At 52.2% G+C, this 13395-nt stretch overlaps 1 protein-coding gene across 11 annotated transcripts in view; it reads left to right on the top strand.

Moving 5' to 3' along the window:
- Positions 1–13395, top strand: part of Mitf (melanocyte inducing transcription factor) — a 191360-nt gene that overhangs the window by 152224 nt on the left and 25741 nt on the right. For 9 of the 11 annotated variants that reach the window (XM_047534655.1, XM_047534657.1, XM_047534654.1 and 6 more), the window contains exon 3: positions 12907–13134. In XM_047534655.1, coding sequence (XP_047390611.1) covers positions 12907–13134 — 228 coding nt within the window. The remainder of the gene's footprint in view (positions 1–12906; positions 13135–13395) is intronic. The other 2 variants (XM_047534661.1, XM_047534662.1) reach the window with 1 other exon arrangement.

Genomic DNA, 13395 nt, shown 5'->3' with positions numbered 1-13395 from the left:
CTGTGTTTACTAAATAGATATTTACGAAGTATGCTGTCCTGCACGTTTCCTTCCATGGAGAAAGAAGATAATGACAGTGTTCTTACATGTTATCCCAGCTTCCCAGGAGGCTGAGGCAGGAGGATCACAAGTTCAAAGTCAGCCTCAGCAACTTTGGGAAAGCTTTTAAAAAGGGCCAAGGTTGCAGCTCAGCAGTAGAGCACTTTCTAGCATGTCTGAGGCCCTGGGTTCCTTCTGCAGTACCAAGGGAAAAAAAAAAGCTTCATAGTCTTTTGTTTTTGTTTTTGTTCCAGTACTGGGGATTGAACCCAGGGGCACTTCTCCACTGAGCCACATCATCAGCCCTTTTAATTCTTTTATTTTGAGACAGGGTCTCACTAGGTTGCTGAGGGTGGCCTTGAACTTGTGATCTTCCTGTCTCAGCCTCCTGATTCACTGGGGTTGTAGGCATGCATCGCCATGCCTGGCCCTGCCTGAGTCGTAGGGCTTACAGTTCCCTGAGCCCTGTGCGAGCATCAGCCACTGAGCCAGCCTTGCAGGCGAGGGAGAGGTCGGAGGAAGCCTTGCCGGGCTCCTGCCTGCCCGCACCCCAGGCTCCCAGGGTCTGGTTTCTGCCATCACGCTGCTTTCTCCATCTCTGTCTGCCTTTGAATTAGCTGAAGAGCTAAAGCGAAGAGGAGGAGGGGTGACGCCGGCCCCGACCTCCCTTGTCCTCGCCTCTCCTCTAGGCGGCCTCATGCTCTTGAGGTGGGTGAGCTCCGTGGACTGATCTTCTGGGATGGGAAAGCAACACCTCTCAGCGGATAGTAGAGAACATTATGGAGCATTTACTGGGTGCTACGTACCTTTCACCCCGTCTCTCAAATTCACCCACAGTTGTTAGGCAGTGTCCACCACCCCACTTGGCCAACAGAAGGCTGAGGTCCAAAACATTTTAGTAACTCGCCCAAGATCTGAACGCGGATCCGTCTGAAATTCCAGCCAGGTGCCTTACTGCCCTGAGCTGCCTGCCCGTTTCTCTTTGTGTGGCCCCTGTCCTCGGTTTGCGAGACCCGCACAGGTAAATATGAGGTAGTTTACAGCTGCGTCCATCATTGGCGACCTCTTTATGGGGGAGAGGCATGCCAAAGTACCGCCTAGTCAGTCCTTCAGCGCCTGCTGTTTAAGTGAGATCTGGTGCAGTACAGGGAGCGGGGTGCACCCGGCAGCTGTGTCCTTACCCCACTGGGCACCGGGTGCTCTCTCAGTCTGGCGGCAGGGCCTCTGGCCCCTCTCACCTCCCAACCCTAGCACTCCCTGAGGGACAGTCTACAGTGCTTGTCAGATTTCCTCACTTCCCTTGAAAACCTTCTGGAGTCTTCTATGGAAAGCAGAGAAGATCCTTTCCAGGCCGTGAGGCCCGCAGCACGCAGCCCTGGCGTCCTCCCCAGGACACCCGGGGCCTGGTCGCTGCTCCAGTGGCTTCGTGGCTGCCGACCTCTGCTTCCTCCTGCAGTGGGCCAGGCTGCTTCCCACATGAGATCTCCGGGGCCTCACCGCAGCGAGCTGCTTCTCGACCTGGACGTCCCCAGCAGCTTCCCTGGTCTCCTCTGCATCACGCTGGTCCACCCGGTGCTTGTCTCTGCTTCCTGACCTAAATGCCGCTTTTCCCAGGTCGGGGCTCTGCCTTCCTTGCTGCTCATGGTTGCCGGGTGTTGGGTGCTCAGCAGGAGCTGTGCTCCTGGTGGGGGCTGTGGCAGGGCTGCTCTTACGGGTGGGGTGGGATTTCGTCACTGCACAGTGCGTGAGGCAGGCCCGAGGAGTGGCCCCAGACAAGGCGGTCCTCAGAGACCTGGAGCACCCTGGGTCTCATGACATTCGCCCCGAGGTCTGTTAGCAGGAGGCAGCTGCTTCTCCCCGGGCTCTGTGGACTTGACCTTCATACCAGCAGCGCTCTTGCTCCTCTCTGGCGGGGGCTTTCTGACTGACCTTTTGCTTAGACCCCAGGCAGCCTGTTCGTCTCTGACAAACTCCAGGGGCGAGTGCCTTTGGAGCGTGGGTCCCTCTGAAAGCAGCGAGCTGCCTAATGATCTCTAATACCCGATAAACTGGGAACAATGGGTGCATTTTAGGAGGAAGGCTAAGACAAAAAGACGGCTGCGATTTGGAGCCCTGCTCAACGGGCCCGTGGAAAAGTTCTAGCACGTGGGGCTGCGCTCTGGCAACTCCCCGGGGGCGGGAGGCGGGCCGTCCTCACAAAGGGCCATTATGAGGGCCCCGCTGAGCCGGAGTCACAGCCCTTTACGAAACCAGAAAAATGTGTCAAATATTATACAAACACGAACTGTCTGGGCTCCAGTGTGAGACCAAGAATTTCATAACCAACGGGGCCCTCTTAAGCTGATCAGAAAAAGAAGAGAGGGACAGGAGCAGACTTCACCATTGCGTAACAGCCTCTCGGTTTCCTGTGCTGCTAGCAAGATGCTCAGTGCAGTAGCCAATGTTTTGACCCCCTAGATCCACAGGCACTCATTTTTGTGGGGCTTAGAGTTTATCATTAAATCAGTGCCTTGCACTTTATAGAAAATAGAGAAGAAGGAAGTAAACTCTAGCCCCCTGGTTTCTCGGTGCAGGGAGAGTCCTCGCCAAGGCTCTGCTGAACGGCTGGCTGCTGGCTTGGTTCCTCCGGTTTGTGGCCTTAGCCGCCTGTGGAAGCAACACACGAGAACCACCTCAGAGAGCGGTGTGTGGTGCTTCACGCTGCGGCCGCCCCTCTAACTTGAGAGCATCCCCTCTACGTCAATACTTTATAAGCCTGGACACCAGCGCTGTGTCTTGCCCACCTGTGAGCACCTGCCACAGGCACCTGTTCTCCGTTGGAGGCAGGGCTCCCCGGGGGCTTCTGGCAACAATTGGAGCAGGTTTTGGTTGTTTCCACTGGAGTTGAGGATGCTGGGACTGCCGGCCTCTAACTGGGAGGCCAAAGCCCTGCCAAACATCCCTCAGAGCACTAATCAGCCTCCATCACAAAGAATTACCTGGTTCCTTGTGGTGCCAGGGCTGAGAAGCCCAACTCTGTGGCTGTCTCATACATTATTTAATCTATCGTTTGTCATTATATATTTATCTCCAACTACTTTTTTGGGGAAGTGGATTACAGGGGATTGAATTCAGACCACTGAGCCACATCCCCAGCCCTATTTCATATATTATTTAGAGACCGGGTCTCACTGAGTTGCTTAGTGCCTTGCTTTTGCTGAGGCTGGCTTTGAACTTGCGATCCTCCTGCCTCAGTCTCCTGAGCCCCTGGGATTACGTGCGTACACCTGTGTCCAGCTATTTCCAAATTCTTCATTTTAAAAATTAACAAGTGACAGACTTCTCTTGTAAAGGACCAACCAGATAGTAAACATTTTAGTCTTTTGGGGGCACCCAGTGCATTACTTAACTCTGCTCTTGTACTGTTACAGCTTGGAACTAGTCATAGACTACACACACTTACTGGACATGGCTGTGTGCCAATAAAGCTTTATTGACAAAAGAAGATGGCGTGCCCTTGGCGTTAGTATTCCCACACCTGTTCTAGATGTTGCTCTGGACATCCTTGTTTCTTATCTTCTCCCCCATAGCTGATGATCTCCCTAGGAAAGCTCTAGAACAGGGAATTAGCTGAATGGGTGTATATTTGTGATTTAAAGTTCCATCTCATTTTACATCATTTTATGTGTTGAAGTTCTACCAGTTTCTCAGATGAGATTGTGCATTTCCCATGGAGTGTGGGGGTGAAAGGGTAAGGCAGGTTTGCAAGTCCAGTGTCCCTGGAGGTGGCGAGTTGCTGAGTGGAGTAGGCCAGCGTCTGAGAGCATGGTGGGCACCGGGCAGGTGAAGAGCAAGCTGCCTGTTGGGCCCCCAGGGTGACAGTCAGTGCCACTACTTCCTCTCCTGTTGGCAGAAAACCCAGAAACTCAAGTTTGGGTCAGAAGGCTCCCAATTTCTAATGGTGGGTGACAAAGCCACAGAACTCTAAATGCCGAACAGGTGGGTAAATGACCCCGTGGTCTGTGTCCCCGCACTGCCAGCCCAGGGGCTCCCCCTCAGCTGTGCTTGGCCAGGGGTCTGCAGGAGAGACGCAGCAGATCTCCAGGCCTCTGTGTTTCAGGCCCTCAGGGCCCTGTAGCTTCTGGTGCTCCTGGATGAGAACGGGCCAGTGTGGGCTGACCCTGGCAGGAGGAGGCTTTTCCTCTAGGAGGGGCAGCTGGCTGCGAATCAGCTGCCTGGCCTGGAGGCCAGCTCCTCCAGCACTTTCTGCAGTAGCCGAGGTGAGCGAGGGACCGTCGCACCTCCCTTTCCCCAGGACCTTCCAGAGGCTGCTGCAATCCCCGCTGACAGCTCCTACGGGCCCCTGCATAGTCTGGCTGGTCCTTGGCTGCTGACCTCTGTGCCTTTCAACCACACGGTCTCCCTTTGTTCCTTGATTCACTGAAGATTCGCCAAGTGCCCACTAAGTCCAGGTCATGTTCTGGAAGTAGAGCAGGGATCTGGGGAGCTGGCAGGGTGTGGGTCAGGGTTTTGAGTACCTAGGATGGATGTGGGAGGAAAGGTGGAACTGGTCATTCCTTAGGGAGGGAGGAGCAGGCACAGGGGCAGGGACTTTCAAGCTGTGCTGTGCCCAAGAATCCCCCCGAGACATGTCGAGCGAACTTCAATTCTGGCCCCCATACCCGGAGGTTCTGCTTCCCCAGCTCAGGCCTGGGCTCCAGTATGATCATTTCTAATGAGCTCTAGATGAGCATTGGTCCAAGGGCTCATAGGCTCTCGTAGACTTTTTCTCATAAATGGGTGGGTGACGGTTGCAGAGGTGGGTTTTGTTTTGTCCTATGCTGCGCTGCACAGGACTACCATGGCGGACTTGGATCTTAAGACCGCTCCAGCCGTTGTCTTGAATATAGACTAAGAGGACACGTGGGTGGCCAGGGGACTTCGAGTCCAAGGTGTGAGTCAGGAGGCCACAGTAGCAGGGAACAGCCAGGCAAAACTTGTCTGTGTTCTGAAGACGGATTGGGTGGATTGGATACAGGGTAGGAGGGAAATAAGGAGTCAAAGGTAGCAGGGTTTTGGAATGAGCAACTGGACAGACCCTGTGGAGACCGCTTTGACCTGTAAAAACCCAGCAGCTCCTAACAGGAGCTGGAGTTGCCACTGTTACGAGGAGGAGATGGAGCAGCTACTCGGAGAGGGGTGGGACATGTCACTCGCGGGGTGGCTGAGTCTCCCCGAGTCCTGTCGGGCAGCAGGTGCAGGTCGGTCTGGAGTTCAGAGAAGTCTGGCGGGGGCAGGGGTTGCCTCCGTGAGTTGGGCTTGGGTCAGCAGGGCTGTGATTGTGGGTGGATAAAATCAATCTGGGGGCCTCGGGATACTCTGCAGGAGGGGAGCGGAGGGTCATCTAGTAAAGGAGGCTGAGGAGAAACACGGAGGAGGTCAGCAAGGCCCAGAGAGCAGCAGGGACCCAGCAGGGAGCGTGGATTCTGCTGCTGTTCCCGCCACCCCCTCGCACCCAGGGCCCCTGCCCTTGGCTGGGTGCTCCTCCTTCCCTCTTCCCTCCGGCTCCAGATCTGTGCTTACACATCACGTTCTCTCTGAGGCCCTTCTGGAACATCCTGTGGAAGACCTTTTTCACTCCCTGCCATCTAGTCAGTGTGCAAGTGACAGTAATTGGATGAACGGGGATCATGTGACTGACGTATTAGAGCCTGTTACTCGGGCCCGCTGGCTTCCTAGGCCAGGGGGTCTGCGTCCCCTGGGGGCCTGTTAGAAGTGCAGGATCCCGGGTTCCATCCCAGGCCTACAGAGCTGCGCTCTGCTCTAACGCGGTCCCCTGTGAGTTATGTGCAGTTAGACTCACGATCCTGTGTTTAATTCTCTATTTCTGGCAAGAGGCTGATTGTGAAGATTCTTTCAATGTCAGCACCTCAAAAGAAGAATCTAAAGTGGTCAAAACCAGCTCTCTTCAAGAGTTGTTTCTGTATTCAGTCAGAGTTTGTCACCATACAATTAAAAAGCAGAACAGAACCGTGTCGAGACTTATATGTGGTCACCCAAGTGACTTTTGAGGATGAATTTTGATGGACCTAGGTTATAGGAGTGGATATAAAATTCTTCATGTCCAGCACATGGCACAGTTTACAACACATGAATATCGATCTTGTTTTCTATATTTAAAAAAATCTTCTTATTTGCTGCCAAGGAATTCCTGTTATTACTAATAGATAGGAATCTTCCTGTTTATTATCATTGAGGTCATTGACAATGGCTGAAAGGATCCTCAGAGTGCATGACCCTAAATGGATGGTCTTCCCTTAAAACAAGTGGTAACTTCAGTTTACTGAGTCTTGTTCCTTTTTTTCCCCATAGAAATTTGCTGCCGGAAGCGATGTTTTTGTTCTAGGATAGTAACTACTCTGCAGGTAGCTGGCTGCCACTGCCAGATCTGTCCTGCTTCTATTTGGCTGAGATAAAAACCTGTTCTTTTTATTCTCATGCTCTTTGGTTGAGTCTGAGAGAGAAGAAATAACATGCGGATTTGGAGTTTCCTTAAGATGATACCTTTTATTCTGTGGCCATTAAGTATTGCTTATCCTGGAGCCAAAGGCTCACTACCTTGTAGCTTGTAATGGGCACCCTGTTGCAGGTCATTAGCTCAGGACAGAAGACTGGCTAGGACTTTTCAGTAGGGCTGGTCTAGTTGATTCCCTTATAACATCAGACTCGTAGGAAAGCAGATTTATTTTCCTTTCCATCTGCACACAGTTACAACTCCTGTCTCTGATTTCAGAAGCCTACAGAGAAATGAGGTAGAAGGTGGAGTCTATGAAAGTCTGCAGATCAAGGCTGAGTCAGGTCCACACCTGTGTGGAGTACATGGTGGGTTGCGAGCCCACCCTTGGCTTACACAGGCCCGACTTTCCCTCTTCACTCATGTATTGATCCCCAGTGAAGGGGGTCTGTAGTCTGCCACCGTGGCCGGGGTCATGAAGACCTGGCTCTGGGTTCTAACCAGCGCGTCTGCTTCTTGTCTTTAGAAATGGGCTAATCAAGCACATCCTATCTTCTCACGTGGACGGGGTCCAGGTTAGACAGTATCTGGAAATATGACTACCAAGTTATGTATTGGTACCCCACTTCCCATTCCTTCCTGCAGACCTCGCTACAGCTTCTCTGCACTAGGACAGCTCAATTCTAGCTTGGTGAAACTTTCTTACAGGGCCAGCATTTTCTATAAGAGGCCTGAGAGTGGACAGTCCAGGCTCTGCGGGCCAACACAAGCCTCTGGGGTCCATGTCCCCATTTCCTTATTTTGGGGTACAGTTCAGCTCTGCTAAGGTGCAGGAGTGACTGTGTGCCAGTCAAACTTCATCAGCATTGACACTCGGAAGTCACATGATTGTCAGGCGTCATGAAACGTTAGTCTTTTTGATTTTTTTCCAAAAGTGTAAGATCCCTCCTTTGTTTATGGGCCGCACACAAACAGGCAGCCCCTGGGCTTAGCATCCCGCCTTCCCTATGCACTCTTCATTTTTACTTGTTGTTGGCACCCAATTCTACTGCTTCTCCCTCTGGTCAGGACTTGTGTCCCCATCATCCTTAGTCTTTGTCAAGGGTCCCTTTGCACAGATTATGCAGTAGCAAGATTATGTGTCCTAGAACTCACGTTCTGGGCCTGTGCTGTCTGCTGTTGGTAATGTCACTGCTGCGGGATGGAAGGGGACCTTGGTCCTCATCTCACTGCCACCCTGCGAAGCTTCGCCCCAGTTATTTCAGACAGGCAGTGTTTGGGCAGAGCTCAGTTGGTAAAGCACTTGCCCAAAGCCCTGGGTTCAGTCGCAGCCTGAAAACACAAAGAAAGCTAGCTTTCTCTGTTTTACCATTTTTTTCAGTGATTATAATTGCATAATTGACTTCTTTGTAAATTGTTATTTAAAAAACATTTTAGAAAGAAGGCGGTGTGGTCATGGTAGTGAAGAGCAATTGAGTGATCCCTTTAATGTCCCTTAAACTTACTGAAGAAAAGAACAAATTCTCTCCCTCAACAGAAGAAACCTCAACATTTTGTTGACTTGTTGGGAAAAAAAATAAAATCCATCGTAAACTAAAGACTGCCAGGTCCAGAGGTGCACGCCTGTAATCCCAGCAGCTCGGGAGGCTGAGGCAGGAGGATTGCAAGTTCAAAGCTAGCCTCAGCAAAAGTGAGGCACTAAGCAACTCAGCGAGACCCTGTCTCTAAATAAAATACAAAATGGGGCTGGGGATGAGGCTCAGGGGTCGAGTGTTCCTGAGTTCAATCCCCACTACCAAAAAAAAAAAAATTAAAATAAAATAAAATCATAAACTAAAGGCTATGGAAATCTCCATTCCATTTTGTTCAAATTCTGGATAACGTGGATGAGGCAGAAGACCGGTGCGCCTTCTGGAAGATTTTCTTCCCCAGTGACCTCTGTGCAGCAGGAGGGTGGCAATCAGAGCCCGAATCTTACCGGGACCAGCAGTGTGCTTCGGGATCTCTTTAGAATGAACCTGATGGAGAACTTCCTGTCACTTCGCAGGAAGTGGCGAAGCTACAGGGGCCAGTTGGGAGGTGGTCCAGTCCAGTCCGTTTCTTCTGCTGTCAATTCCAGGTCTGAAGGGAGGAGGGACACAGCAGGAGGACAGGTCCAGTAGCAAAGAAGCCGTTTCAAAGCTTTGGAGTCTTGCCCTTCACCTCGGAGGGCAAGCGGACTCTCTGAGGAATACACGTGACGTCGGCAAATCGCGTGTCGTGCCAAGCGTCCTAGTTTTCTTCTGTGGTCTGTGCTTAGGTGGTCAGCCCTACTGAATGGGGTCGGCCTTGGCTATCTGAAGTCCTCAACATGGGTGTTTGGATTGAAGGTCAAAACCATGGATTTTTCAGGAGACCGTGAAGATGTTTCTGTCCCCTGTTGAACCAGGCGTATGTTCTCATTTGCACGACTGGTCGACTATTTCAAAATCGAGGAGAACAGAGTTACTAAGAGCCATGAGTTAGGTGACCGTGTGGGTTTTGAAGCTGTGAAGGGCTGTAGAGCCTCAGGGTGATGCTGGGGGCAGCCAGGGCCGCCAGGATCTTCCTCCAGCATGCTCTGCATGAGGGTGCCCCTTGTCACCTGCCCAGAGTCCTGCCTGCTGTGGCCAGGGCCGACGGCCGAGGGCGCCACCATGCTGACCGTCCAGGGCAGCCGGCCGAGGGTGCACCATGCTGACTGTTCTGGATCAGGGTTCACACAGTGTGACCTGAGCGCCCAGGGGTGTGCGGGACGCTAGCAGGGCTGTGCCCGTCAGAACTGCTCTGGGAATGAACCACTGCCCCTCTGGCCCCGGCCCGTGGTGTGCCAGGGAGCTCTGAAAGGCTTCATGACGGGCTGGGACCTGGGCATGCTGCCGCCAGGAGCACGGGCTGGGCATGACCCCCTGCTCCTGGGGTTCCCGCCTTTGATTCCCACAACCCGCAGGCACAGTCCTCTGAGGGCTTTCAAGGCCCTGAGACAAGACCCCGGAGGAGTTCTCTTGGGGTCCTTCAGGTGCCGGCTCCGCTACTGCTCCTGCGAGCACAGGAAGACACCGGAGCCAGGAGCAGCAACGACTGGTCGCAGGTCGCTGGGGCAGCAGCTGCAAAGCCAGAATGGGAACCGAGTCCGGCGTCCTCGGCTATCGGCCGCCTGTGCAGACGGGCACGTCGTCCCTCAGAGCAGCACCGGGCAGTGCCGGGCCTTGGACAGGCCTTCCCGGGAGCGGCTCTGAGGCCCTCCTCCAGGGACGAGCCCTGGGCTGTGGGACCGAGAGCCCGTTCTCGGGCTGTGTTGGGCTGCTTTCACGCCGTGTAGAAAGTAAACCAGAAAGCTGCCCGTTACTTAAATCTAGAATATCTAATTTAAAAAAGAAGCTCTGTTGCCAGCTGCCCTTGGACAACCAGAGCCCTGGACTGGCAGCCCACAGCGTGAGCCGGCTGCGGTGTGGACAGGCTGCGTCTTCTCCTCGGTCTCCTACCCCGCGCTCCGGTCCCTCACCATCTCCTGGCTCCAGGTGTCGGCTGCAAACAGCTGCCCTGTCTGCCTGGCGTCCTGCTGGGAGGCCATCTGCCTTCGCCTGGCTCGAAGGCTCAGGAGACCCGCGGCAGGAGGACAGGGAACCCGCCAGGCCACCAGCCCTGCCTCCAGCCCTGTGCCTGGTGGGACCTCAGGGGCAGGGCCGGGCCGGGAGCAGGTCGCCTTGTTCCTGAGTGAAGCGGAAGCGGCTTCCTTAAGGAGCCAGGACCCAGAGGAGCATCGGCGTCTATTTTTAAATGTGCGGCCCTTTCTTCCTCCTCGAGTGCAGCGTGAGAACAGCACGTTGCGCCCACCACCGCCTGTGTTTATTTTTGTCCTCTTCATTATCGTGTCTGGACCCTTTGTGAACTTAAAATGTCTTCTGTGGCCTCTGGGTGGCAAGGCCAGGTGCTGGAGAGAGTCTGAGGTGGTCATCTCAAAGGACGTCCCCATCCTGAGTATTTGGACAAAATTAACAAAGCTAACATTTTTATGCTTAAAATACTATCCCACTTCCTCAGTGATCACTGGATGTTCATCATGATCTTAGAACATGTGTGTCTCCCTCTCTTCTTGTTTTGGTGCTGGGGATTAAATCCAGGGTTGCATAACTACTGAGCCACACTCCTAGCCCTTTTGATTTTTTTCTTTTGAGACAGGGTCTTCCTAAGTTGCTTAGGGCCTCACCGAGTTGCTGAGGCTGGCCTCAAACTTGTGATCCTTGTGCCTCAGCCTCCTGGGCTGCTGGAATCACAGGGCTGTGCCTCCACACCTGGTCTGTTCTTATTTAATGTGATTTTTTTGACCTCACCCCACACTGTCTCTTTTATGAAGTTGGAAATCCTATCTATGTTCGTATGTGTTTGTTTACAGCATGTGCTATGATTTACAGGGTCTCGCTCATAATAGTGAATCATGAAATGGTTCAATGAATGGACACATACACGCATCAGTTATGTATGATGACACCCTGTTTTTCTCTAGCTCCAAGAACATCAGAACATTTTTAGCAAAGATGTCCATGCTTCCTAACTTGAGGGCTCAACTGGCAGGCTGTCTTATTTTCTGTGTAAAGATGCATTCAGTGCCGGGTATACTGCATCCTGCTCAGGGCAGCCCCCTCTTCCTGATGGGGGTTGGTCACAAGCAACACGTCCACCCGTGGAGGAGCTAGGAGGTCCCTGCGTGGAGACCAGGATGCAGGGTGAGGCTGCTGAGCTGGGAAGCGCAGCAGACCCTCCTCCCTGCAAGAGGGTCTTCTCGCCCTCGGACGTGGCAGTGTTATGTGGCTATTTAAAGATCTCATGTGCAGCAGTAGCTTTTGGGCACCAACTGCTCCGAAGGGGGTGCCCAGCTCCTAACCTATTGCTGAGAGAGAAATGCCATTGTCTATTAATACTACCGGAACTAAAGATGAATCGTGAATCGGCCTTGATCTGCCAGTGAGCTTGACTTTGATAGCTCATCCCTTAAAAAGGTTCTTTTATATTTAAGGAAAAAAAGCGTGACGTCAAGCCAGGGGGAAAATTGATATCAATATTTAAGACCAAACTCATAGGCTTCCCCCCGCCCCCCCCCAAAAAAAAAAGCCCCTTGTGAGAATGGTTTTTACATGCATAGCTAATTAGCTTAGGTTGTTATAAGCAGGACTGCGCGGCCGGGTTAGGGTGGCGTCTCGGGCGGCCCTGTTCATGGTGCTTCTGGATGCCAGTCAGTCCCGGGATTGGAGTCACAGAAGTAGAGGGAGAATAATCTGCCGTTTCTCGTTGGATCGGGGCTGCCTGAAACGGTGTGATGCTGGAAATGCTAGAATATAATCACTATCAGGTGAGCTTGATTCTTGTTCCTATTTGGTTTCTGAAATATACGGCAGGATGTTGACAAATTCGCCTCTTTAATGTTGCTGCGATAAGCACGCTTTCCTTAATCAGTGCAAATTTGCTCTTTTAGTGATGTTTATCGTCTGATGCAATAAGAAGTAATTCAGGAGAGTTTGGAACAGGGTAAATGGTAGGCTGTATTTCCCCAGTGTGTGGCTGTGTGATCTCCATCTCCTGTTCACACCCCTTAGGGTTAAATTGTATGTGTCAGGGAAAGAGTTACTTTAGATTGAATGGCATTGATTTTTTTTTTCAAAAAGTATTTCTGATTTTGCATTAATGTTTCTAAGGAAAAAAAAAGTATCTGGGTGGCTTAGTCATGCCTTTAAAAACACATACATGTAAGTGTGTTTGGGAAAAAGAACTGTTTAACATGGAGTTGCGTTTTCAACTGAATTCCTTTGTAACTAAAATGTTAAAAATCATTCCGATTAAAGGAGGAGGAATCATGTTTAAACCAGTTGACTTAAACATCGGAGTATTTATTTTCTACAACCATTTTACAGTGACTTTTTAAGGAGATTTTGGTGGGTTATTTCGTGTGTGTGTGTGTTTTAACAGAAAGCTGTTCTCTTTGCCAAGGAAAGTGTGACACACTGAATATGCATGTTGGAGATTGTGACTTTGATCTTACTGAATGTTTTCAGGTGCCCTGGAGACACGTTTGCCTTACTGGTATTTGCAAACTTTTAATGACTAGACGGGAGAAGGGCGCAAGTTTGACAGGGATAGGTAGTTAATCAGCAAGGACATTAAACAGAGCCGTCTTACCCCGAATCCTACAGGTTGGACTTTAGACTTCCATGATATCAAAATCCCTTCCTGCGGGCCGGGGACGCAGGCGCTTCCGAGTGCACTCCGGGGTGGCCGGTCGGTCTGCAGGAGCCTGGAGGAGAGCCGTCTGACGCTCGGGAATAACCTGCTGTCTTCTTTTCCCTCCCGGCTGTGCTCAGGTGCAGACCCACCTCGAAAACCCCACCAAGTACCACATACAGCAAGCGCAGAGGCAGCAGGTAAAGCAGTACCTTTCTACCACTTTAGCAAACAAACATGCCAACCAGGTCCTGAGCTTGCCATGTCCAAACCAGCCGGGCGACCGCGTCCTGCCGCCGGTGCCGGGGAGCAGCGCGCCCAACAGCCCAATGGCCATGCTTACGCTTAACTCCAACTGTGACAAAGAGGTAATCATCCTCCTCTCCGCCCCTCCTCCTCCTCACACTCAGCACCTGTCTGTCGCCTCTTCCTCCCGCCCTTGACCGTGGACTCCCTTGTCTGTGGCCTCGGCCATCAGGCCTATCTGGACTGTCCAGCCTGGCTGTCATGCTCCAGTTTCCTGTTCCCCATTCTGGGTTTGGGGTTCGCAGCCCTAACAGGAGCCCAGGGCCACTCCAAGCGGAACGCGGCGAGGCCACCTCCCCAGCCAGCCTCTGCCTCCTTCCCCC

This window comes from Sciurus carolinensis, chromosome 19, assembly GCF_902686445.1.
Source record: "Sciurus carolinensis chromosome 19, mSciCar1.2, whole genome shotgun sequence".
Taxonomy (NCBI): domain Eukaryota; kingdom Metazoa; phylum Chordata; class Mammalia; order Rodentia; family Sciuridae; genus Sciurus; species Sciurus carolinensis.
The sequence above is the reverse complement of the archived record's forward strand: the minus strand, read 5'-3'. Positions and strand labels throughout refer to the sequence as shown.